The sequence below is a fragment of the Varroa destructor genome, unplaced genomic scaffold (genome assembly GCF_002443255.2).
Source record: "Varroa destructor unplaced genomic scaffold, Vdes_3.0 BEIS01000007.1, whole genome shotgun sequence".
Classification (NCBI taxonomy): domain Eukaryota; kingdom Metazoa; phylum Arthropoda; class Arachnida; order Mesostigmata; family Varroidae; genus Varroa; species Varroa destructor.
In genome coordinates, this window is record NW_019211460.1 from 26,526,619 (window position 1) to 26,553,309 (window position 26,691).

General features: G+C 41.2%; 1 protein-coding gene across 1 annotated transcript; it reads left to right on the forward strand.

Moving 5' to 3' along the window:
- Positions 1–2,459: 2,459 nt before the first annotated feature.
- On the forward strand, positions 2,460–26,548 carry LOC111253768 (uncharacterized). Its single transcript, XM_022813688.2, has 11 exons — positions 2,460–2,470; positions 5,188–5,268; positions 7,153–7,216; positions 7,489–7,821; positions 11,968–12,282; positions 12,609–13,898; positions 14,147–15,014; positions 15,434–19,332; positions 20,059–20,285; positions 22,248–22,417; positions 23,066–26,548. The coding sequence occupies exons 3-11, from the start codon at positions 7,156–7,158 to the stop codon at positions 23,280–23,282; spliced, it is 7,380 nt and encodes a 2,459-aa protein (XP_022669423.1). The 5' UTR covers positions 2,460–2,470; positions 5,188–5,268; positions 7,153–7,155; the 3' UTR covers positions 23,283–26,548.
- Positions 26,549–26,691: the final 143 nt, after the last annotated feature.

Below are 26,691 nucleotides of genomic sequence, written 5' to 3' on the forward strand. Positions count from 1 at the left end.
CACAGCTGGAAGAAATCAGTACTGCATCTGTAGTTTTCATATGATCGACGACGGTACAATTTTTAGATTTCTATAAGATTTAGTAAGCCTTATAGGAATCTAATTAACGTAATAGTCATCTTTTATTAGTTGAAGCATACACGACATGCAACGATTTTTTGGCAAATCGACAGTCACCTTAAAGTGACCGCAAAACTGTTCGCGCTGCCGCATCATCGTACTGCGGCCGCAGGTTCGTTCCCCTCTTTGATTCGATTCGAATTTTCGCGCCACATCTTCTGAGCGACGGTGGCCCATTTTGCAGATTTCCTGTTTTTTTTTTTGTGGTGTTCCTGGGTACGATGCGCTGTTTAACACATGTGATTAGTTTCAATACCAGGCTTGAACCCAGCATACGCTGAGTACGCTGTTTGCACGAGATGTCTAGGCTGCCTAGCTCTAGCCAACCATTGAACAAGAATGGTGTGGAGGTATTTGCCAATCGCCTAAGAAGCGCGTTTCCGAAGGCGATGTAGCTGGTGCGTGCTGATTGCTAAGGGCGCTCTGTCGTTGCCACTGCTGCTGCTACTACTGTTGTCACCTGGTGACGTACCGAGTCCCTCTGTCTGTCTGCCAGCTGCTGAACAGCAGAAAACACAACACAAAAGAAATTGCAACGAAACGAAATTAGCGCGGCACTCGAGTGAATTGAGTCTCCGTGAGACCTTAGTGGCTAACGTATTTGGCTGCTAATCTCAGGAACACGTTGTGGTTTACATTCGAACCCAGCTTAGACACTTCGTTTCGTGCTGTGGGCCAGGCGTCTGATAGAACGCCTAACGACGATACCGAACGTGAAACTCGAAACAAATCGACTCGAGTGAATCGAGTTCCGCCGCAATTCTTCATGCTATTCTCGCTTTTCGTAGCGCAGACTTTTTCAGATCGGCTTGACTTCGCTCTCACTCTAAACCTCAGCTTGTGGGCAGCAAAGTTCTCAAAGGAGAGCGAATAGACTTTTAGCCCAGCCAGTCTATTGCACCCAAATAGCCCGTGGCTGCTGCTACTGCCATTGCTGTACCCGAGGGCTCGCGAGAAAGAAGTTCAAAATCCATAGAGGGTGAGAAAGACCAAGCCTAGTGGCGCGAGATGCCGTGTACAGCTCTGGTAAATTGTGATTACCGCTGGTGGACGAAGGCAAATTGCACGCCTGTTGAGAGCGTCTCAGCGTCAGTTGGCTGCGGATGCCACCCGTGCACACTGAGCGAACAGGCTATTGTGCGTGTTACTTTGAGAAGAGTTTTCGGCTTGATGATGCTGATCGTGGTTTTAATCGGAGTCGCCGTCAACTAAGCAAATGTGGTCTTGGCGATGGTGATTCTGTTTCTCCGTAATAGTTTGTGTGTCCGAATGAAATTTTTTTGTGAGAAAAACGATGCATAGGAAATAGTCGTTGTAGCCCATGATAGCAGAGACGTCAGCTGTTAAACCAGGCTATATTAACTGTGTACAGCAACAAGGTAGATTCGAAGACATACCCATGACGACTGGGCATTGAGACCTATATTGGTGGTGAGTACCGGGCGCAAACACAACGATCGAGTGTAGCTTCATAGCAAATATGTATGTAATCGTTCCGAAGTGGGTCCTACTAGCTTCATAATTTGCATGTTGTTATGCTAGAAATAAGAAGGGTTCAGGTATTTTTGCTGTTACCTAATGGATGTGACGAGATAGATTGTATCTGCTGCCCCCATACCAGTACTTCAATATACCTGCTCTATTGAGGTCTGATCAGCTGGTCTAATGGCCAGAGTGTCTTAGGAACAGTATTATATTTACGTAAGTAGCATGTTACATATTTGTACAGATGTGTGTATTTAGTTTATTGACAGAGCTGGATGTTGCCAGTTCCAAGTGTTAACTCTTAAAGCTAAAGTTCAGCGCCTCCATCGTCCGCTGATGGTTTTGCTTCTAGTGAGCTACCGTTATCACTACGAGCCACAAAGTGACATTCAGTAGAGGGTCCTAAAAGCGAAAATACTGTAGTGAAGCACGTAATCGAACTCAGGTGACACTTTTGGCTACAGAAGGCTTCTTTTTATTTATTTTTCATTTTTCCTCGCCTATAAATGGTGCTGTCTCTACTGGCGATGTGCATCGTTTATTTGTAAACGTATGAAGCTAAAAAAAGTCGTAAGCTCTGTTGAGGAAGAACATAGACTCGTAATAATTTCCCCGTTTCATGAGTTACAACAGGTAGTGTAATAGAAACTCAGCTGTTTTGACCTACATATTTTGCTGATCACCTTCTATACGATACGTGATTGTTTGCCTGCAAGCAACCAGTGAATATCTTCTCTAGTAGAAATTGTGCTAGTCGGCCTTTCGATGCCACGGTAGAGACCCATCCTTGACATCCTCGATTTCACTGTTGTGTACCGTCGCTGTTAGCCACGGTAGCGATTAAAAGTGTCGCACATCTGCGGTGGTATGATGCTTGTTTTTCTTAGTGTAACAATCCTATGACAATAATGATAACCGAAAGTTGAAGAACTTTCGATGAATTTTCGTTAATCTATAGTGAACTGATAATCACTGCTGTGTTACTGTGAGAAAAAAAACTTCTGGGAGTAAACGTAAGATTGAGGATACAACAAAATATGCAGTTGTCTCGGCCTCAAATTTTACTTGAGCTCAGCAGTTGTCCTCTGCTTTAGTTGGTGGCGAAAATTCTCCATTGGATAGTTTCGCGGATCGAGCCATCCGCTAATGTTCGCCAACGATTGATTAAGTCTATTGTTGACGAGGGCAGCTGTGCGTTTGTCAACGCAGCTTTGATTGCCTTTTCTTTCGGACGAGAAGCGATCTTTCGTGTACATGATCAAAGACGTATGGGGTACTGTAGACGAGAACTGGACGCATTGTTAATGCATACGGTTTCTGGGCAGCGCTGTCTTCGACGGAAAATCTCGTATTACGACCAGTGTGGAATTAACTAGTTGGGTACTGTAACGGGATTTCGATGCTGAAGTAATCTCTATCGGCGCAATAGCAACTTTGATGAGAGAAGCCAAGCAGGAAATTTATCAAGCAACTCATTTAGTTTAAGCAATCATTCTGATTTTGCCCCTCAGAATGCCCCCAAGTGTGTCAGATCCTTGAAGCTTAAAAAGCTGCGAGTTATCCAAGTCAAACTAATCTATATAAAATACCTTGATCTGCATTTCGTTAATGGTAGAACGTTTAATTAACGTGATGTATAGACCAGCGGTTAGCTCTTATACAGTCCAGTGTGCAACGGTCGGCTTATTCCTCTCCTTTTTGAATTTAGCACTCGTTGGCTTCAAATGCATATAATTTTATTTTGGTTTAGTTTTGTTTGAAACGGTGTCAAAGATTACCATACCGCAAAAAAACATGAACACATAAGTTCGTCTTTGTTGTGGTAAGGTGCTTTTGCACTAACGATCCTTCCTAGAATGCGTGTTCCTATAGAGAGCAAGTTATATGAGCAATAAATATCTGGGTCTGTTTTGCCTGTTATACACATAGCACTCTACCGAGTATTCGATTGTTGCTCACTTTGTTGTCAAACACCCGAAATGCGTGAATGAAATGGTTATTAGCCAGTTATTCGGCGGCCGCCTTGTGATTTGTTTTCAGTGCCTACGGCGTTGTGTATTTACCAGGACACGGCTTGTATTCCGCCATTCTACGCTTAGGTACAGGTTAGGTTGTAAAAGCTAGAAGCTGTTTATCCTCATAATTAACTCGATCATGATCTCTAATCATTTGATGAATGTTTAACAATCTAACTATGTACATTGATTCAAGTTCCCATCATGCAAAATAAACAGCGTGTGCTTTGAAAAGAATAGCGATTTCCAATATGATGTGATTTCGTGTCGATTTTGTCCTATTTACACTTAGCAGATTCTCCTATTTGTGGTGATTTCTAAGCTGAAATTAACGGTCTCTGGTCTTATGCACTCATTTTAGAAGAATCCTCTAATCTGCTAGGTGCATCTATTGTATTTTTGGCGCCCTGATAATCGGGTAGTCGCCGGTAAATACGTCTAGTCTGCTGGACTGGTTTATACGTAAAGCAAAAAACAGTTCAATATACTGCATTTTTTCACGCTACAATATTAAGATGTATTCAGGGGTATGGGAAAGGCTGGGTAGATCTTTTTGGTTTACTGAAAACTTCTGGAAATTTTAATGGTCGCCTTATGAATATTATTCTGTTAGCAGGTGAAACAAACATGCTTTTTATCCCCTGACCAGCTTGAAATAAGGCGAAATGCTAGCTTATTTCAATAGAGATGACTCGCTTATCTAAATAACAAACTCGCGAAGTTTTTATCTGGCATGGGAAGGGACGAGACATATATCGTAAATATATACAGGTCGTACACTCAATACCGAGACCAATATTATTTAATTATAGAATGTCAATATGCCCTATCATTTATTGCTGTAAATTCTGCAGCTAGTTTGCAAAAGGCGACGCGACGGACCATTTTTCAAAGCTGACCAAGGGATCTTCCAATTAATTGAAAGGGACTAGGAAGCGTCTAGAGAGAATCGGTTAGACTCAGCTGCTACGCATATCTTACTCACCCGCAACTCCTTACCTTTACTGGTTGACAAAGGACTCAGGTGAATTCAGCCGAGCTGCAGACCGTTTAACAGGGGGACTACTAGAGGTTGGACCGGTTACCTTGTGCCAACGATATATGTGAATGTTCATTCGAGCTGACTTGTTTCGCGTGGTATGAATTGAACTAGCTGTCATGTCTGACTCAGCTGGTGATGGCAATGGATTACCGCTTCATGTCACCTGTTCGCTTGCAAGCGCTCCTTTGTTTGGACATTAGATGTTTGGGCAACAGAAGTACCCCAGCACAGGATAGACGACAACCAATGGGTTCCTGCGGCAGCCAACCGAAGGCGCGGTCCCCTGCTTTTGTAATGCCGGATGCTATTGTCGAGCGAATAATAGCAGCTGGACGCGAGCGTTTGACGCACCATGCCGTGTGCAGTTAGCCGCTGTTGGTTGCCTGTATTTGGCAGAAAGAATAGAAGCTCTATGCACTCAGACGGCAGGAGTCGAGCGAAACTTTTATCTCTGCATTACGGTGCCTCCTATATCTGTATATATCGGAAACTAACTTTCCATTTTTTTGTACATTTACATTTTAGAGAAGAGTGATCGTAAGTAAAGACGCGGAACCTGTTCACGAGACGCATCGACAGAGTAAAGGACAGGACAACAATTACGGTGTAAGATACTAAAAGCTTCTAAAAGAAACTTTTCAGGCGAACTGGCTGTATTTGGCCGTATAAAATGGCATGAGCGTCTATTTATGTGACTCGTCTTTGCGATCGGTCTCAAGCTGCAGCCATATTCAATAGACATGCGTCATGAAAAAGAACAACAGTAAAAAATGTGCTTTGACCACCTAGTTGAAGCCTAGTTGTCCGAACTAGTAGGGCTATGAAGCCAGATAGTAGAAAGTTTTATTGTCAATCCTAGCTACTACGAAAATTTGACACAAATCAAGTAACGTCAATTTCGATTTGTGCTATGTATTTTCAACATATAATGACTGGATCAATGAGAAGTGTTATGGGTTGACGTGTGTCTGTTAGCTTTGCGGTCTCACGGCGATGGAATCAGTAATTACAGTGGCCGGTGGAGTATCGTAAAACGAGACTTCTACCTGCCACCCCTAGAAAGCTTAAATTGACAGTGGGCTATTGCAACGTTGGTATATGTATGTATATTACATCATTAGCTCTTTAATATTTCTTTTTTATTTTAGGACCACACTATAATAAAGGGTGGTCCTAAAATAATCATTGACACCATTGTCAAGAGCCACATTTTGAAATATCTAGTGAAGCCCGCGCCACCCAATATATGCCACAAGGGCTTGTAATTTGTCCGGCTATAAAAGTAATGCCATACACGGATGAAAACTGCATTAAACAATTTATCGATTATTATTCATAAGATTTACTCAAATGTTACAACTAAATCTGTGGATGAATTCCCTATGGTTATATCCCCGTAGGAATTAACCCGTAGATCGTTTAGTCGATTCAATCTGCCTGGATCTGTTGCGTTTTATTTTCGGGAATATCGGCAAGCTGATTCTGGTATTCAGTGCAATAATATTCAATTGAATCAAACACTTTAGTCTATTCTGTTTAACAGGATTAACAAAGGGTAGGTTCTTTGCAGTTTGGCGACGAAACATAGATTTTAGGTAGAACAGCAGGTATACTTTCGTTTAATAGCCAATGTCGAGGCACTGTTGCGCGTGTAATACATTAGCACTAAATTGACTTCTTGATGCTTTGTATTTCCTGCAGTTATCTCCGTTTATACAAGTATAAATGTTTGCAGAAGAATCGCTAATCAATGTGATGTATGTTATACTATGGAATGAACCAGCTATCAGGGTTTAGAAACATATTTCTTAGGAGAATTGTTTAACTTATGCAAAATCGCTTTTACTCTGAGCGGTTTAGCCAACGATTAAAGTCTGTAAATAATAATAAAATAAAGAGTCTAGGTCTGCACGATACCAGTCCTGGAAGTGGCGAATGCGAGCATAATATAGCAAAAACATTGCGTGCTTTGTTTTAAATCTGAATGGAAATTTGCTGACTTGCACAACTTTCGTTAGAGCATTGGCCGATGCCCTTCTAATGCTAGGACGTTATCAAACCACCCGAATGAGATCAAACATATGTGTGGCCAGAAATATAAGATCCGCAACTTTTTTTTGATCTAGATATAAAAAGGTACTGTCTCCTATCTAATTCTGTTATGCCTACTTCGTTAGGAGCTATTGATATATTATTAAATATCTATTAAATATATAAAGCACTTACCCTTATGATCTGTAATGAAATTTAGGCAAAATTCAGGTTTGTAACTTCTGAAGTGCTAGCGCGCAACTTTACACCGTTTTTAAGTAGCGCAAAAATATTAAGCTTATAAGAGTTATTCTGTCAGATTTAGGTCAAATCAATTCGGCAATCATGCATTTTATCGGTGTGTACAATAGAATAAGTTGCCCTGTAATCATATGCGATTTTGTCTATTGTTTATGCATAGGCAATAACCAGTAACGAGTGTTTTGAAACTCTTTCCAGATCATGTCTTCATCAAAGGCCCCACCAAGAAGCGGCAAGGTGTCCAGGGTTCGACCAATACAGCGTATGTCTCTCTTGTTATCTTCAAGAAAGGCATTTTGATTTCCACTTGCGTAATGTGGTCTTCCTACGTCCAGCTGGATGGCAATTGTAGAAACGTACATATGAACAATCGGCTAGGTCTAATCTGCCGTTCAAGACAAAACTATTATTATTAGCATCTAGTCTCGTAATGATCTCTTAACGATAATTTATATTGATGAGAGAAAAAAATTCAAGCCGTAAAAAGCGTCTCTTTTAAAGCGGATCCCTAACTTTGCCTTCGTTTTTTTATAGGTGCCACGATTCCGAAGCTCGCGACACCACTTGCCGGCTCTGCTCGCAACGGCGGCGGCGGCAACGGAGGCGGTAATGGAAGTTTCACGACGACGTTTTCGATGTCTGCTTCGCCCAATATTCCAACCTCGAGCCCTATTCTGCAAGGGGATATCAGCGCAGCCCGACAGAAGCAACTGATTGCTGAACAAGCCTCATATATCCGTGAACTGGAAACGCAGTTGGCAGAATTGCGCAAGCAGAATGTCCACCTGCATCGCGAGATGCAGGAAGCCCTGGGGCTGCACCAGCTGAAAAGTCGCACCGTAGATGCACTGACAAAGGACTTAACCGGTGAGGATTAAAATATATGTCGGCTAGCCGTCCGTCGATCGCCGATGGCCGTGAAGACCGTTCTTCGCGCACTAAAGTTTACACACAAGGCAACAGACATTTATCGCTAATGCGGTATAGTTACTACAGCCGCTTACATTGATACATCAAACACCAGTGGCTGCCACCGCGTATATCGCGCCAGCCACAATGGAGCCAGCAAGGCCACGAACGTAATGCGTCCGTTAGCGAGGGTAATTTCACAAAGCACCACTCAGGTCACTTTTACAAGCAATTTGTTTAATAACGACGTTTCCGTTATTCTGATTCTGGGCTGTTCTGATTCATTCGCCCATTTGTGGCAGCAGTGTGTGCTTTGATAGACTTAACAGCTGGAGAGATTAAAATAATGAAAGTTCTGCCTTGGAGCAGCTTGAATTGTGCATAACACCTTCTATACGGGCTGTCTCATTGTTTTCAGTGAATTTGTTTTAGATGTGAAAATTCGATGGCGGTTGGAAAGAGCCATTATCTTGTGAAAACTCTTAGTTTGTTTTAATATCGGTTATGGTTAGATCGGTTGATGGTATCAAAACAACTCGGATTCACAGGCGCATTCTTCGATGAAAGCCGTTATATACTCAAAACATTCCAATGATGAATGATTGTTGTTTCTTAAATGGCCGCGGTACAAAGATAAAATTAAATCCATCTCGACTTGTTTATTTTACTGGTGTTTTTTAATATAAAAACTCGCTGAAGACACCAATACACCCTATACGTACACATGTATATATGATTTTGTGTATTAGGAATGAAAATAGTTTAACGTCATACTTGTGGGTTCATACACGGGTTTGGTGGTCGTATAATAGTATGATGAATATATGCAAGTAAAGACTTCTATACCCGTTTTTTCACATACATTTACTTGCTTCAAAGGCTATTTGTTCTTTCACAACCTAGAGAGGGCATTCGGTTGTTGGGAGATACACGTCACCATCCGCATATGGCTTAAGGTGTGCATTTTCAGGCTCCCAGTTTGCCGACTAATTGCAGAGGAGAAGCAAAAATATTGCTTGATCTCGAGTCTATTTTTGTAGAGCGCTAACCATTTAATATAAACAGTGAGGTTCCGAAAGAGATCTCGATAACGAAACTGTATACCCAGCTATTTAATTGAGATTTTTGGATCTACTACGCAGCATAAACACAAAGCTGCCAGGGTTACTGGCCTTGTAGTCATTGATCTGCGCTAGATCAGCCAGTCGTTTACCATATACTCTATATATGTATATAACTTGACCCATACAAACGATGAGTCTCTCTTCCGCATCCGCCATGCAAATCTTAAGCATTAATTGCCTAGATGTGAGCCGAGGCCCCTTTTAATTCTGCAAGCTAAGTGAAGCAACAAGCCTTGACAAGCAAATTGAAGTGGCTAACTTTTGTTACAATTGTCATTGGTAAGTAGGAAAAACCATGAACTTCGTTAGCATAGAACAAATTATTGTCGTGCAAAATTTATAAAGCTGAGCTACTTGTCGGTCTCCGTCCACTGCTTTTTATAATCTAGCTGTATTACCCGTGAAAAACAAAACAAACATCCAATATTAGCTAGCAGATCTATCATCGTATTACTGTTTTTATACTACCACTTACCGCAACTGCAAATAGATATACATACACGAATCAGCCCAGTCAATTGTATTCGGTTATGATGACGCTAGAGATTTATTACGTAAAAAGCGTTGTTGAAAACGACCGCCATGCTCGCTCCGTCGTCTGGCTGTTGTTGGTAGTAAAATGAATGATAGAATAAGTGCACTAATGATGGTACCAGTATTATTATGATATTCGATGTCAATCTAATGGCAACAGAAGCAGCAAAGCTTTGTGCCTTATGTACAAAAATGGAATCGAGGCCCGCTCATTAACTATTGCAGTCAAATACCCTGCCAGTTGCAGACACATTTCAGCGGAATGATTGCCCAAAAGTGAGTTAACATGATTAAGAGATGCTATTCTTTTTTGCGTGCAATTCGCCTAAATCATAAGTAAAACTAACAGGGTCATTTAAAACTCTGGTAGCTGCTAGCTACTTTAAGGGGTTCTGTCGGTGATGCCTTTTATTTGCGTGTGCAATTTCTTATCCTGGAGATTATTTGTGAATATTAGGCATTGCAAAGGGCGGCTTAACAGGCATACGGTTATATCACCTTAAGGTAATATGACGTGCGATTTTATTGTAGGCCTGACTTAACAATGTGATATCGGTAAAATTTTATCTCAACGATGCGTTATGCCAATCGAAAAGGCAACATTTTCAAGGACAACCATATGACACTTCGTGATAACATGCGGTACAACGAGAGAACAAGTACAATCACCAACCTTTGAAAACTCGCTAATCGAATTAAAGGAACTCTCGCTTAAAATTGATGGAAGATGGGCTAAGAATTTAAACCTTGAAGGATACAAGATATGACAGTGTCATGTTCTTTCTCTGTTAGTTGTCTGTCGAAATATCCTCGCTGCATGTTCTGGTCTGCGTCAAACCATCATGGCTACTACTGAGCTCTCTACTGCCTCATATCTCTGGCGAATACTTCGACATGGATAGCCCCTTTTGTTTGTGCGACCACTACGGCTGTGTGAGCTGCCTTGGAAACACGGATTTGGACTGCCCAGTGGGTATCACTAATAGCAGGTTAAATGACTGAAGGTTGAAGCTTGGGTGGAGCTGTGCAGTGGTTTATTAACTGCCTTTTTTGAAGAAGGTTAGACAAAGGGACTGTGCAGTGGTTTATTAACTGCCTTTTTTGAAGAAGGTTAGACAAAGGGAAAAATGATTTTGCGAATAAGATAACAAAACCTGATATAGTACCGGTCCATCATGAAAACAACTTTATTGCATGCTACGCCTGCCGCCCCGCCGTGTGCTTTGGTCGTTCTGATTTGTTCGAAGTTATACACGCAAAACCACTGCAGCGGACAAGCTGTTAGTAGTCGTAAGATGGTTTAGGGGAAACAAAAGTAAGGGAACGGCAAGAAGCATGGGAAGACACTGCCTGGCAATTTGTAATAATTGGTTTCACGCTCAAAATTTCACGTTAATAAATCAACGAGGAATTTTCAACATCACACAAGAGGAATTTACTTCTACTTCATGTTGAGTCATGCGCCAGAGCTTGTACAGATTGCCCGTAAGGACTTCATCATAACTTCATGTGGATCCTTGCTTTACCAGAAGCAGTAATTAACGACTTGACTGCCCATTGACTTATTATGTGCTTATATGTGTATAAATTTGGTTTTAAGCCTAGTCGTTGAGTTACTATTGGCACTGTACACAAATTATATTATCGAACAAAGAAACATGTAGTAGATTAGTTTGTTTCCGTGTTAGTGTTTATTAACGAGTTTGCGTATGAAAATTAAGGACGTACTTCGGTTTAGGCTTGAATAGGGGTGCAAACACCGCAAGAAGCCAGCCGTCTGAAGTAATGTCCTACGACTTAATCACTTGATGAAAAATGAAACATTTAATTTGCAGGCAATATTATTCGATCGCTAAAGGATTCAATAGCTGTAGAGACGAAGAAAGGCACATTACGAAATAGTCCACGCATAGGTGTATTCAGGCACAGGCGGTGAACAGATGTGCTCAGACTTTGGGTGAATTGTCTGTCTATATGCGTTCTAATTAGACATCAGACCTACTTCCATATTATACGGTATCATAAGCTCAGCTAGCGGCTGTCTGCTTCACACAAAGTGCAAAATCTGCAATATGTTAGCATCTTAAGTCATAGTGTCTTCTTTTAATATGTAAGTTTCTATACCGTCTCAACTGCAACAGATATGTATAGGATTGGAGGCCCGGTCCAGAATGAAATAAGTGGGCCATATACTCAGCGTCATAAGACCTAAGATGATATGAGTTGTTTTTGGTATAAATTGTTTTGTGGTAGAACTTGCAGAAAGCGCGTTGTGTTGCATGTGCTAATCCTTGTGAACAACGTAGTTATGTAATGTATTAATTTGTATGTTTGATATTTCTAATGAAAACGTCCACTGTAGCCATATTATTGAGCCAAAATACAAACAGTTAATGGGTTCTTTTTTCGATTTGTTGCGGTGCCTCCATTATGCTTTTTGATACAGGTAAATCGGATGTGGAGCAACGATTGAACGATTTCCTGTTATCAGTAGAAGCCGATTGCCTTGACGCTGTTACTGAGGAAGTTCTAGCTTTGAGGAAAAAATGCTTCCGCTCCGAGGAATACCTTGCCGAACTCAACGAAAAATACCGAGAAGCCGTGTTGCGTAATCAACAACTCGAGGAGTCCCTATCAGACCTAAAGGCGGAGATAGCTGTGAAGTTAGTATCGGATGACCAAACTAATCCGATTGGTCCAGCAACGTCTCGAGAAAATCTGAAAAGTCTTGCTAAACGGAACGCTACTCTAGAACAAAAATGTACGTTGTGAAAAATGTGATTGAGATTCAATTTGTCCGATGTAAGTTATAAATTACATGTTACGACGATGACATAAGGTGCCGCTAGATATATGTACAAAAGACAATTTCTTTTTTATTGTCACTATTAGTTTAGCTGCATTGAACTATATATATGCTCAACTTTAGGAAGAAGGAACTAGGTTGGTCATTATCAACTGAGATCTTATCTAAACCATGCTTCGAAGTTTTGGACATTCAGTCGGTACTGTGTCTGTGTGTGTGCGATGAACATTACAAAACATGGCTATATAAGTCTACTGAAGGCAATATCCTTGCTTTTTTAGGCGAATCGCTTACAGAACTGAAGGGCAAGATCGTCAAGCTTGAAGTCGAAAGACGTGATCTGAAAGCCGAAAACACGCAACTCAAAGGTAAAATGTCGGCGTTACTGCGGGACAAGAAGCAATTGAACGAGCGGCTTACTAACATCGAAACTGACGGTACGAAGAAAATCAATGAACTGAAAGAGGCCCAGGCGCGACACCTAGAAATGCTGAGCAAACTACGTCGCAGCTACACCAAGATGGACGCCAAATACAAGCACTTGCTCAAGGAGAGAACCCAGTGGCAAAGCCTGTTCCGAACGGCAAATGGTGAACTAAGTAAAAGTACAGAGTCGCTCGCCTCGATTAGTTCGGCAGCGTCAACGAGCGTAAGTCGTGCGAGCTTTTTCAGAGACAGCTCGAATCTCGAGGAATACAATATTCACCTCGAAAGCGAGCTAGTAGCAGTCAAGGAAAATCTCAAATTATCCGAAAAGGAGCGGGATAGACTCGAAAAGAAGCTCAAGGGTCTTGCTGAGCAGGTGCTTCAGGATGAAAATCTCATCACGGAACTAGATCAGAACCGCGCCGCAATCATGGAAGAGCACGATGGGCTTCGGCAGAAATGTCTATCCCTTGAAGAGGATAACACTGCTCTGCAGAGGAATGTCGAAGAACTGCGCGAACAGTTGGACACTGCCCTCTTCGAGAACAATGAGATGTCGTTAAGGGAAGAAGATGCCCGATCATCACTAGCGCAAGCGAAGGCTGGGTCAATGTTTGACCCTACACAAAATCTCCAGCTCTACCAAGAGCAAATGCTCAATGCCGAAACGATTACTGATTTCGTCAACAACGTCATGACAAAGCAGGAGCGCGCTCTCATCAGTCGGCTGGATGCAATGGACGAAAACATCACGGCACTAGCAGCGCGGTATGAACACGCCAAATCACAGCTCATTGCGAAGAACGCCGAAGTGGAACGGAAACAGCAGACGATAGCAGAACTCAGCCGACAAGTTGAAGTCCTTAAAAATAATGCAGAGTCACTCGCCAAGGATCTAGGAGTGGAGGTGCGTGATCGAAGCGCTACGGAAATGGCGAAGATGCAAGACGAGATCAGTGCAAAAGATGCCAAGCTTAAGGATTACGAAAAAATACAAAAGGTCCTAAAAAAGGCGTTAGTCGAAAATGAGAATCTTAAAGAAAGCACAGAGCTATTTAAAACGAAAACTGAAGCCGCTGAATCTCGAATCGTCGAACTGGAAAACCAGCTCAAGTGTGAACAAAATCTGGTTACGGAAAGCAATGGTATATGTAAAGTTATTTTGCTATTTTGTGAGTTACTTCATTTTAAAAATAATGTAAATGTTAGCATTAATATACCATGCATGGAGTATCTTGTTTTTTCTCGTTCCGTCCTGTTAAGCATAAGTTTCGCACATAATTATAAGGAAAGGTCCCACTTGGTCGGCCCTTACTGGAATTGTCAAACGCCTACCCGCAATTTTGATTAACAAATATTAATGTATTTTATGCTTCTTCTTTTTTAATTATAGGAAAACTAAATCAGCGTCTTCGGCAAGCTGAACGTGAGAACGAGCGGCTACAAAGTGAATTTAGCATCTTCGAAGAACAAATTGCGGAATTGGAACGGGCGAAGAATGCACTCTCAGCGGTAGAAGTAGATCGTGAAACCCTAAAACAGCAAATAGCATCGTTGGAGGGGAATCTTGCTGAAGTTACCTACGAAACTGAGCGCCTAAGACAAGAACTGAATGCTATCAGAACTGAGCAGAGAGATCAGACTGGAGAACTTCAAGAAGCTTCCAGCAAGGCTGAGGGCCTGAAGATGGCTCTGGAAGAAAAGGCTCAGCAGATTGCAACACTAATTAAAAGCCTTGAAGAAGAGCGGGTCGAGAAGAGTTCTTTGGAAAGAGTAATCTTCGAACTTCAACAACAAAACGAAAAGAATTTAGATGAAAAGGATCAAAAAATGGCGCAGCTTGCCAGCGAAATGAAGGCGGCAAACCAGGATCTTGAGCATGTTCTTCGAGAGAAGGCTCTAACGATCGAAGCACTAGAGAAGCAAATATTAGAATCTACAGAGATCAAGCAACGAGAAATAGACGAGCTGTCGAAAGTACATGAAGAGAATGTGAAGCGACAGAATGACGCCAAAACCGTGTGCTTATCGTTCGTCAATGCTCTTGAAATAAAAGTGGACCATGACCTTTCACTTTCTGAGTTTATACCTCAGATGATAGATGCGGCTTTGAAGTTAGTGCAATCGAAGACACAGCAACTCGAAGATGTTGGCATCGAATTGGAACGAACGCGAAAAGAAGCTGAACAGGGAGTATCCTTTGCGATCACAATGGAACAGCTTAAGAATCAACTTAGTCGAGATGAGGAGAGCCTTAAAAAGTAAGTGTGTTCTCTCTGATTGGCGATAGTGTACAAGCCCGGTGTCTTATTTAGCGAATAAGTGAAATTAAGATATGTAACCATTATTCGCACGCATTTACGAGTAACGATCCTGGTGAAATCATGTACCTCTGATTCCTTGAAGTCACACGAATTCAAGGAATCAGATTTCGGACTTTGTTAATGATCGAAATCGTTATCCCCTTTTTCGTATTTCTCTTTAGCCGAAAGCAAACATTTTTTAGTTTACAATTTGTTTAAAAATGCAACACAGGGGAAAAACACTTTGCAAAGAGACTCTAACTAGGAAATTTTCGCCAGAAGGGGCCACTGGATAATTATCAGAAAAGTATCAGGAAAAAAGAAAAAAAGAAAAAAAAATTAATAAAATATTGTTACGTCATCATACTCATTTATAGCTATGAGGAGGCTCTGGCAACCCAGTCTGCGTCGATCGAACGGCTGAAGGTAGAACGGGCTGATCTTGAAAGAAACATGATAGAGCTGCATAAAAGCGACGACCAACAAATTAAGAGGTTGAAAGAAGACGTACGTCAACTGGAAGCGCAGCTCGAAAAAGCTAGTCATGCTAGCCAGGAGGTTTCTGCATTACAACGTCGCTGTCTTGAACTTGAAGCCCAACATGAAGTAAATATTGCTGAAAAGAATGAAACCATCAGTAATCTGGAGAGTCGGCTTGAAGACAAGATCACAGAGTTCGATGAACTTAATCAAAAAGTTGAAAACTTTACAGTACTGGAGGAGCATTTAAATTCAATGACAATCCAAGTTAGCTTATGTCATACGAAGATTGAAGAGCTTGAAAAAGACATTGAAGATAAGGAACAGAAACTCATCGGGAAAAACCAAATTATTTATCAGCTGGAAAACGAACTTAGTGAAAAAACAGCCACGTTCGACGAGATGGAGAAAATATTCTCTCTGAAGGGTGAAGAATACAAAAAGGTCCGCGAAATGCTTGATACGAGCGAGGAGAGTATCAAGCAGCTTAACTATCAGTTGTCCCTTACCGACTCCACAGTAAAGAAACTTTCTAGTACGTTGCTACCTAACGCAACTCGAGATTCTGCTGAGATGTGGGTAGCCCTTTCCAAAAGGGTCGACGAAGTCTTTAAGGAATTGCGAGATGCCCAAGAAAAGACGAAATCACTTGAGAAACAGCTGGAACACAGTGACATAGAACGAAATGCAGTAATCGATCAGATGAATGATTTACAACGCGTCCTCGAGACGCGTCAGAATCAATTGGAAAATGCGACATTATTCGGTAGAAACTTGCAGATTCTAACCGAAAAGCTCACATCTGATCTCGATGCAAAACAAAGTGCATATACGGATGCAATGGAAGAGCTTCAGCAGTTGAAGGCAGATACTGAACGAATGACGCTCGACTTGACGGCCAAGCAAAACGAACTGGATGACAACGCGGTCTACATCACACGTCTCCGAAACCTGCTCACGGAATCTGAAAGTGTAATACGCGGCCTTTCCGAGCAACATAACGATAAGGTTATTAATTTAGTGGACAAAATACAAAGTATTAATCGTGAACGAGAGGCGTTACAGGCATGTCTTGGTAAGAAGTTGAAGGAAACTGTTAGCGCACAAAGCGGCTCTGCAGCTCAAGCAGCGCTAAAAGGAGAAATAGCTCGACTTGGTGCTGAAAACGAAGAACTACTGGCAGAGAAGAAATCCTGGAAAGAGCTGAGACTTCAATTAGAAAGCCGTACCACACAAGCTGAGGCAAACTATGCTGATAAGTGTCAAGAGCTTGAGGAGTTGACAAAGGTTCTAGCCATGAAGCAAACTGATATGGCGCGATTTGAGGATAAGCTCCATGCGCTCAAAAATAAATATGGCGATAGGGTCCAGTCGCTCCAACAGAACGTATCAATTTTACAAAGTGAGAGGGCGAAAGTAGCCGAACAGATAAACGATATCCAACAGGAGCTAAAGGCCGCAGCCGAAGCCAAAGGGGAACTCGAGACAAGCTTGCAAAATAAATGCGAATCCCTCGAAGTGCTCCGAAGCGAAATGGATCTACTCGAAGGAAAGTTGCAGGAGATGTGCTCACAGTACGAGGAATGCCAAAAAAAACTGGACGATCGTGAGGCCGAAGTCGCCCGCTTGGTTGATGAGATCGGCAATGTAAAGATTGTTCTGTCGGAACGAACCGAAGATGTAAGCTCGTATCATGACCACATCAAGGCACTGGCAGAGGAGAAGATCCGTCTCGAAGGCGAAGCCGCACACCTCAAGCAGAAAATAAACGACAACAGTGAAGAGTACCAGAGGGAAGCCCTGGAAATGCAACAAGAACTCTCCATTATGACGGAACGTTACAATATAAAGTGTCACGAATGTGAAAGTTTATCAAAGGATGTTGCAACTAAGGCAGCCGACGTGGATGTTCTCACTGTGAAACTTCTTTCTATGGAATCCAATCTCTACAAAGCCACCACCAGAATCGAGGATTTGGAAAAGATGCTGGCGCAAGAAAAATATGTAGCCAAACAACTTTCAGAAGATACCCATCGGAAAGACGAAGCCTTTGCGACTACTAATCAGCCTGAGGGGGAGATTAGCATTACTAAATCTGGATATCTGAAAGTTCAACAAGAGCTGAAATACGTGAAATCCCAGCTAGATGACACACTTAGAAAAAAATGTGAAACTGAGTTAAAGCTGAAAGCGGCTGAATATAAAGCAAACGAACTCAATGGCAAGTTAAATAAAATGGAAAGTAAAGTCGAGCTGGAATCAAAACAACTTTCTTCATTGGCAGACGGAGCGGCCTCATATCAAACAGAGCTACAGATAGAGTTAGATACTGCCCGTGGGTTACTTCTTAATTCAGAAAGGGAAGCATTGGCTTTAAAATTAAAATACGAAGAGCAGTTAAACTCACTCCGTGATGAACTCTCTAGCCGAATTGCAAAAAAAGACTCTCAACGAATCCTGCAGGAAGAAGCTGCGACAATAAAGGATTCGACGGCGTGCCGAGAACGTCTGACGTCGCAACAATTCGAAGGAAGCATCAATTTACCGGAAAATATTCGCGATGAGCTCAGCTCGGAAAAAAGCCTGGGCGATTGCCTTCGCACAGAAAAGGTTGCGCTTGAGGAAGAACTAACGAAGGTTCAGGTTTCCCTCAAAGAATCACAAAACAAACTACTCCAGGCACGACATATCATCGAAGATTTGGAAACTGCTAAATCGAAAGTTGAAACTCAACTTGAAGAAAGTCTAGCCGCCGTTGCCACAGCCCATAAGGACCAAAAGAAACTCGACGAGAAGCTAACAGAATCACGTCGCAGTACTGCATTTCTTGAGGAACATTTAGCGAATCTACGTGAGAAGACCGTTACATTGAAGGACTCGATCGGCGCACTAACCACCGAAAAAGCAACACTCGAACAAAAGTACGCACAACTGAACGAGCGCGACGCGAAACATAGACAAAGTATTCGCGAGCTCCAACACCGGTTGGACTCTATGAAACAGGTCAGTCTCGACCGAGCTGGGCAGCTGGAAGCGGCCAACAGAGAGGTCAATCTTCTACATGAGTACCGCCGTGTTCTTGAGCAGGTTCAGGAGACACTTGAATTGAAGACACCCGAGAGAATAGTTCCTCTGGTGCGGCAGCATAAATCAACTATAGCGCAACTGGGTTCGGGAATGCTGATGATCAGGAGGGAGCTGAACGGTCAACAGCGGGAGCTAAGCATCCTTCGACAACTAGTCACTTCCCAGCGGGCCGAGCTTTCCGTACTTGTGACCGACACCAGCCACCAGCTGGAACAAGTTGTCGCCACGGCTGAAAAGGTATCGACGCAACAGCAGCAGCAACAACCACGGGAACATCTCAGCTTCCAGAAAACAAGCCGCCCTCTTGTGGATCGTTGCCTCGAGGTACTGCGTGAGCACAACATGCGTTCGCTGGCCAAAACATTAGTGCCGACGGCGTCACCTGTGGCGCATGGAACGGCGCTAGCGACGACGGTGACGGCTTCCGGTGAGAGTGGCGCAGGTGGTGAAGTTCGGTCAATGCACAATCTGTTTACACTTCCACCGAACGATTTCGACATGCACTTCCAGACCTTCAACGGTCCCACAGCCCAGTTCGTGGCCGAACAGCAAGCATCCTCGGCAGCCAGATTAAAGCTGATGAAGCTCGCTGCGGTCATGGACCACGACGACACCGCACCGAGTCACGCTACTTTAAACACTAGCAATAATCGCACACCCGGAGATCAAGGCCTAGGCCGCCAGCAACAACATAATGACGTTGAAAACGGTACGACCTTGCAATAACCACTATACGTATTGATTAGAAGTCCACAGGTTTAACAGCAAAAACGGATACTATTGGGTACAAAACAATCCGCTGCTAGATGCTACGAGTACTTTCCATGCTCTATACATCTTTCTATTTTAATAACGATCTAATAACGTAATGACTAGTCCAATTGTGAACACAAATGTGGTATGCACCTAGCTTTTATTTCTGTTTTGACAATAAGGTCAAACTAGACAAATAATGCAGATGTAATAAGTCAATACGATGCGCGGCATGAACCTATTTCGGATGATGTGTACGAGGACCGAACTGCATGTGACTTGCGTTATTCGCCTCGCATTTTACCTCGCACAGGTTGCGTACTTTTGCTATTTTCCCGATGACGCTTGTCTATATGCAGTGTTCACTGACAGTTTCGGTAATATGCTAGTCTTTGTGTCAACTCTAGTAACAGTTCTGTAACATCGTATTGTCCCTTCTGTCCTATTCATTAAGCAGCTCTCTTTTCTTGAATATCAAGAGCATACGAAAAAAACGAGCGTCTCTTCTCCGTTTTTTTCACTCGATAGGTATTCGTATTTGGCCACGTTTACAATGTTATATACTGCTAGTAAGGTCCGTTTCTGCCTTGAGTCATGCCTTTCGTTCTGACGTAATTATATTGGTCGATTGAGAAATGCAATGTGTTCTATCATAGCTCAAAGATGTAAGCATTTGTTTCAGGTGACAACGCTACAGGAACAAATCCCTCGAGTCTGATTCGCATTGACCCATTCGAAACGATTAAACAGCAAAAAATCCTAATTCATGAACTGATGGCAAAGTTGGAGAGAACCAAAAAAGTGTTAGACGGGGAGATGATTCGCCGTAAGGAACTCGACGAACGGTTTCGGCAGTGGTCGAGCGATAAACGCTTACACAATGCTGAAGTGTTTTTTAATGTTGCTCAGGTGAGAGAAGTGTAAAGGTGCAAGAAAGTTACTGCATGTTATTAACAAATTAATATCGGCCAAAGGAGGTTAAAGCTATTACGTATCGTTTGGTACGGCGGTAGTGCCCTCTGACTAACCTCATTGTTACATGCTTTAAAAAATGTTGACGCTGTGCACATAGGGAAGCTACAGGTAGCACATTACCAATACGCAGTTCACTTATACTTTGTGACCCTGCAGCGTGCTCCGTACTGAGGCAATAAAACGACAGTTTTTGCGCCTATTTGCTTTTAATGTTATTACTATAACTCTGACCTCCTGCCGTGTCGTAATAATGAACGTCAGTGCTAATCAATAGTAAGTCGCAAAAAAATGGCAGTATAATCATCAGGTTCTGCGGAAAGTAACAACGATGGAAATAATTGGCAAAAATCATATATTATGAATAAATTTTAGGCCAATTCGACGTACAAATATCTATTGAATTGGCTTAACCTTAACCCAACTTGACAAAAGTCGAGCTAAACAGCACACCTAGATAATAGTTCGTTTATTAGGATAGCCATGTATGCCCTTATCATTAACCCTCGTGCCTCTGAAGTTCATTGTAATATTGTTTCGCGCTGTGTGTTTAGAAGCTTTTGCGGAATTATTTCGTGTCTTTGCTTTTTATCGTAAATATTTCCAAATTTTTGATCTATAAGATCTGCGAACGCTACGTAGTACAAGTCATTAACACTTTCACAACACCAGTTGACAGAGGAATTTGAAGGAAAACAGTCGAAAAAGATGATCATTATTTCTTTTCTGCATCGAAAACTTAGTCCTGTGTACATCTGTTTTGTTGTCGTTCCTGATATTTAGGACTTTACTTTCTGTTCTTTTTCTCTGAATTTTTGTTGCTGTGTCGTGGTGTATCTGCTTCATTTCCTGGCATCCATCGGTCCTATGCCACGTGATTGTTAATAGAAGCGTCCGGATGCGCCAAAGTAGTTTGGGCAGTCTCCCTGATCCATCAGTCCCGTTGCATCCATCGCCAGATACGTGTGTTAGATTGCTTGTAAGGCAAATTCACCCTATAGCCGTCAGCTTGCCTCGTTTCTACGCAGCCGTGCCCTAATCATCAATTAAACAATTGACAGCCAACTGAGATAACTTCATTTCGTATATAAGTTTTCGTTCAGTTATCCAGTTTAGAGGTAAGTACCTAGGAGATAACCTTACGCCACAAGAAATAATTATTGCGAGATGCTTGCTCTACGCAAACTGCAGAGTCGAATAACGAACCGCACTTAGACATGCTTCTCGGTTCGGTGGTGTCTACTTATGTGCTGCTGATATAGGTCTTGGTGAACGTACATAATTGTTAGGCTGCCTATCGTCCGAAAGGGTCGCGGTGTTCGAAAAAAAACTTTGTTCTTGTTCCATTTGTCGAAGGAAGAGGTTCTCCTTGTTAATTGTGGTGGTGCTATTTTTAATATCTCGCGGGTAACGAGTTGTTACCAGTTATGATGCGATATTAATTTCATGTAGTGTTTTGCTTTATTTTACCGCTTTCTCACACTACCCAGCCAACTCTACAATCAATTGATTTTTGTGTGTGCTGTTCATGGAAAAAAACCCTTCGTTTTTCAAACAAAAGAAACCTAATTTACTTTAGTCTAAAGTGTCATAATTTATATCTACCTAGTTTTAGTAAGTACGCTAAACTGTCACTAAACCACAAGATTTAGCATGTTTACAGTATTTGCGTGAGAATCGGTTACGTTTAATACAATACGACTTAAGCAGAAAAAACCAACATAAGGGTAACATTTCCCACCGAAAGGGAGAGCCAACAACCATATACACAATCGCTCTAATTCTGCCATGTTAAATCGTATGTTATTCGGTCAGTAGCGATAGTTTGTCGACTGCTAGGATAAATAATCGTTGCCTGTTTTGTTTTGTTTTGTTTGAAATGGGCGTATCTTCACTTAGCAGATAAATAGCAGCGGCAGTTCGATCCAGCGTGAGGATACCTTCGACTGCGCGCCCTTACTAAAATCGCAAGGCGCGCTTATTCCGGAAACATCCTTAAACGTGACTCGACAGTTTCCTAGCTACGTGGACAATTTTATTCGATGGCTCATCACGACAGCGCCACCTAGGTAGTATAAATGTGTGGTCGGTACTTGCTACAACTTCTCATCCACAATATGTGTATTTGGCGGGATTTAAAGAAGAAGAACCTTTTTGCTTTCTTTTAACGAGCCTTATCGGTCCGAGCTACCGTGCACGTTATACGCATGTTTTTCACTATTATCATTATTTTTTATTTTTACATTTTCGGTTTTTATATGAAGATATAACAAGTAATGTACGGCTAATGTATATGCTAATTTCAGCATTATCTCAATGTCTGTACGCATACATCTTGGTTGCTAACGAGCTTCTCATTATACAAGTTATGCTATTATTAGCATTATATCTTATCACCGAATTATTTTAGGGATGCGGCGACCAGCCTCATCGATAGACTCAGGATAGATCATCGATAGATAGATCAAGCTAGTGAAGGGCTACTACGAAATTTTCGGCAAGACGAAGCTTTTTGTAAGATATTGATTTGCAAAACAGTGTGCGCCCATATTTACATTAAATCGGTATTTGGTTGTATACTTGAACAACGTTTCACATATCGTAATACGATTATGGTAAATCTATCTAAAAGTTGAACGCACAGGATTTCTCCTAAAGAACTCTGCTGCTATACGTATGGCTAACACCATTCTGCACGTGTCGACCGTGCCTTAAAGATCCGAGATGCACCCAGTTGGCCTTCAACGGCGGCAACAACGACCACAACAGCAACAGCAGCAGCACAAGAGCGTAACAAACGATGGATTGGTGACTCTTGCCTCCGATGAACGCTCATTGGCCCTTTGTGTTTCTTCCACAACTGCTTCGACGCTGCTTCCTTCTACAACCCAATTCTATGAATCAACTTCGTGTTCAATTTCCGACACTTTCTAGTTCCTGCTATAATATTCTGTCATTGGTGTGCACAGGTTGAACTCTTTACATGACCATTTTCCTATGATTTCACTTCAGAACAGATCTAGCGGATGCTAACATTCGTATGAAAACAGCGTGGTTATAATTTTGACAGGGGTACGAAGCAATATAAGGGTCTGATTGAAATTTTTCAATTGTCTTTTAGTGTCTCGCTGTAATATGACTGACAAAAACTGTATGAAGAAGATAATGTTTGTGGAAGTTCTAATTTTATGTATTACAATGTTTGCTGAAGACTAATAGGTGGAATGAACCAACCTTAAAAAAAGCTCATTAATCTAATTCAGGGTAAGTTAGGTTCATGAGTAAAACTAGCCCAAGTTTTATAGCTAATCAGACAAGATTAAGGATGCCGGGATTACGTTACTGATTATCTTGTTGTCAATTATGCTATTGAATTACTGCTTTCAGGTTAGACGGTCAGATGTCGAGGCAAAGCCCATGTAAAAATGCCTTCTTCACTCGTGATGGCTGATGTTGCGCTAAGCCACTATGAAGCACTGATCGAGAACCAGCCATCAATTTCACACGATTTTGGAGTACAAGGTCCAATGTCTATTTGTCTACGAAAACCACGTGTGCTGTCGCTACGAATCCATTTGGAATTCAATATTCTATTTAAGCCTATTCATAAAAACTTCAAGAGAATACAGCCAGTCCGTCGTAAATTGTATTTAAGATTGAGTTGGAGGAAGATGGCATTCTTTTTTTTTCGGTAATAGAAAAATTAGCAGATGAGTAGTGCGTTTCATGACTACAATTTATTAACTGCAACTCTGCAAGTACAGACAGGTAAATAAAACTAATCCGGCGCTTATTTCCGATAGAATTGCTAGGTAAGCATTTTCTTATAAAAACACCAATTAAAAACGTTTTATGGAACATAGACACAAAATATGGCTGAATTTTTCCTGACCATGCTGCTTGTAAAAATTTCATGATATGTATTTATTTTCTTTAATATCATTCTCAAGGGAATCATTTAAAAAGCCTATTTCCATCTTTTATGAGGTTCCTCGTGACTCCGGTTTGACCAATTTTTGCGCTTATTCTATTGATGCTTTAGCCAAACACTACCTTAATTTTAGTTCTACTTGTAGTTGTTCACAGATAGGCATTACATGCTTGCTTTCGGCAGATCATAAATCAACTTTGCTTTAAGTAAAAAAAAAAAAAAAGTACTACGCTGAGATCACATTACAACTAATTTAATCGCCTTACTTTCATATTTATCGACTATTGTGGGGATAAAGCGTCCCAAAAATAATCGGTTTCAGCTAATAGTAGACGTATTAAAATTAGCTCACTAATACACAATACGGTGATTTACTAGTAAGATAAATGTATACATTTCCGTTTTTGTATGGTTAAAATGTTATTAAATCTCGTGTTTTTATCGTTTCCCGAAAAATCCGGTAGTGTATACTTTATAAAAGTATATACTACCGGATAAAAAAACCTATTTTCTGAAGTCCTCTTTTCTGCTTTCTAAGATGTATTACGTTTTTACTAAAACCTGCACTATTTACAGGTGGCTCGTTCTATCTGATATCGAATATCTACTGTACAGGAAACAATGTATTTATCATAATTACTTTTTCAATTAAAATATCTATACACGAGTAAATAAAAGAAAGAGGAATATTAGGAAACTACACTGTACCGACGAATCTTCGACACGTATATTACCAATTCTAACGCCCCGTTGTAGCTGAATGTGGTAACTACCTTGTTTCAGTGACCCCGTCTTCCTGCTGTAATTGCTCCGGTACCTTCACAGCAACTTACCCAATCCAATCTGTTACCTACTTTGCTGCGCTTCATTGGAATGTTACACCCATTTCGTTGCTTTAATTAAATTTAGCGCGTTCTGCTATATGAATTGCATCGTACTCTCACTATAATTAATGCCACGGCAAACGATGTCCACTGTTACCTGTCTGCCTCATTTATGACCCGTACATCGAGTTCTGATAAGCAGTTCTTTCGCCACTTGACAAATGATTTTCGGGATTGCTCGTAGATCCAACCAATCGCTGAGACTTCAGTTAACCCCAAGTCGCGAAGAAACTTATTTAACCAACCACGTTGGTTGAGTAGGTTTAAATAGGTTACATAGTGGACTCGAAAACAGACGAAAATCTACCTGGACATTACAAGGGGGCAATGAGATAAACACCAGATATTTAGTTTAGTAACATATAAACATATCGTTCATAAGTTAAAACATCGCCTTTCGTTTTCCTTGTTAATATTGTTTGCGACTTGTGTTTTTATATGTACGTATATATATACATACATATACGTATATAACTACAGTACACGTAACTGTTAATTGAACTGGCTACATCAAATAGGTTTACAGAATAACAAATATTACCTACAATATGCACGCGATACGTAATCATTGCGTTGTTCATTGTTCTATGGTTTCACGTTTTGTGTATTTTTTTACTTCGCACAACGTACTTGTTTAATGCGTAGAAATTAAGTGGCTGCAATTGAATGTTTATTATTGGCGTTAGAGAGGTATACGTAGTGAAAGCACATGACGTTTACCTATCTACAAAAGGAAGAATATAACTTGTAGTAAATTCTACATTTTTGTGGTCCTGTCTCCTACAGAATCTGCCAGTAGAACAACCTAACAAAATTGGACGTGAAGCTATAAATGATGCCCTAGTATGTAGCCCTATATTAATATATGTATATAACGAAGTTCAAAACTGACAAAAAATTAACGAAAACAGTTCCAAAGATCAATAAAAGTATTTTCGTATAATGTTATAGCATCAAGAATTGGCGTTGTTCAATAATTTCTTTCTCTACTCATCGCTGCATCGTGTCTAGCGTTCGCAGTCACGACGCATGTTCCGTGTCGTGTGTTCTGAATACATTGCGTTAAGAGATTAATAAACGTTCCAATATCCAATAATGGGACAAGTAGCCAGAAACTTTAATAAACGTTGCAGTTCACTTTGCCAGTACGATAATTCTGGTGCATTAGCCTCTCTATTTTTATTACAATTATTGGGTGCGACGACAATTACGGTGTTCAATTGTATTTTAGGACTTTTCAACACTACATTTTAAATTACGCAACAGGCCAAGACATGTGTAGCTTGAAAATCACGTCAAGGAAACGAATATTTCTTGCTTGTATTAAGAGACTAGCCAATGTGTAGCCTATGAGAGCTCAATAAAGTTCTACAAATTTACAACGATCTAGATTTCTAATTATTTCTTATAGTTTGTTCGATGCTCTACCCAGCATATAAATTTCTATACGGGTGGAAACTTTCTATTATAAGTAGTTTCTGCTAGAAAGTCCCCTTATTTTTTCTAGAATAGTAGCTGAACACAGCTG